At 76.0% G+C, this 990-nt stretch overlaps 1 protein-coding gene across 1 annotated transcript in view; it reads left to right on the top strand.

Moving 5' to 3' along the window:
- The first annotated feature begins 362 nt into the window (after positions 1 to 362).
- The window catches only part of FAM110A (family with sequence similarity 110 member A), a 1,195-nt gene continuing 567 nt past the window's right edge, over positions 363 to 990 (top strand). The window contains exon 1 of the mRNA XM_026067720.1: positions 363 to 988. Within this exon, the coding sequence (XP_025923505.1) occupies positions 363 to 988 (626 nt within the window). The remainder of the gene's footprint in view (positions 989 to 990) is intronic.

Below are 990 nucleotides of genomic sequence, written 5' to 3'. Positions count from 1 at the left end.
ACGTTTTGGGGACGCCTCGGTGGCGGGCGGAGGCGTGGTCCCTGCCTTGAAATAGGAAGCCGGGCGCCGGCCTCGGCGGGCTGGCGGCGCAGACCGAGCGGCTCCGCACGGCTTTGTCTGGCCCCAGCGGGCGAGCGGCGGCACCGGGGGCTGCGGGGAGCCCAGCCGCCGCCGCCGCCGCTGCTAACGCCGACCCCTCTTTGCAGCCGGCGGCTCCTGACCGCGGGGAGGACGCTGCCCGCAGCATCGCCGCCCGACCTGCACTGCGGGATCCGGTGCCGGCGTCCCGCCTCGCCGCCGCCGGGCACTCCCGCGACGCGACCCTGGATGGGCGGCGCGGGGCGGCGCGCCCGGCGGGGACCATGCCCGTGGAGACCCTGCAGGCCGGCGGCGTGATGAAGGGGGTGGCGGCGGCGGCGCCCTTCACCTCGGCCATGCCCTTCCGCATCCTCAACAAGGGCCCCGAGTACTTCCGACGGCAAGCGGAGACCGGCGCCAGGAAGCCCAGCGCGGTGGAGAGGCTGGAGGCCGACAAGGCCAAGTACGTGAAGAGCCAGCAGGTCGCCAGCACCAAGCAGGAGCCGGTGAAGCCGCTGCTGCTCAAGCAGCCCCTCTTCGCGCCGGGGGTGCGCCGGGCCATGCTCACCCCCTGCCGCAAGGCGCCGCCAGGGCCCCGCCGCGTGGAGCCCGCCGGGCCCAAGAGCTCCCTGAACCTGGACATCCTCAACAACCTCATCAATGTCTGCGACAGCCCCTTCCCCAAGGCGGAGAGCCCGCGGGGCCGGGAGCGCAAGGGCAAAGCGGAGGGGCTGGAGGCGACGGGCGCGGAGGCGGCCGGGCACGGCCCCGCCGAGGGCACGAGCAAGGTGTCGGAGAGCTCCGCCGGCTCCAGGCCCTCCGGCTCGGTGGCCGTGCGCCGGGTGGACGTGCGGCCCTGCGGGGCTCTGTGGGCTCGAGCGGCCCCCGCCGTCGCGGCGGCGGCAGCAGCGA

This window comes from Apteryx rowi, unplaced genomic scaffold (genome assembly GCF_003343035.1).
Source record: "Apteryx rowi isolate R43461 unplaced genomic scaffold, aptRow1 scaffold_0, whole genome shotgun sequence".
Taxonomy (NCBI): domain Eukaryota; kingdom Metazoa; phylum Chordata; class Aves; order Apterygiformes; family Apterygidae; genus Apteryx; species Apteryx rowi.
The sequence above is the reverse complement of the archived record's forward strand: the minus strand, read 5'-3'. Positions and strand labels throughout refer to the sequence as shown.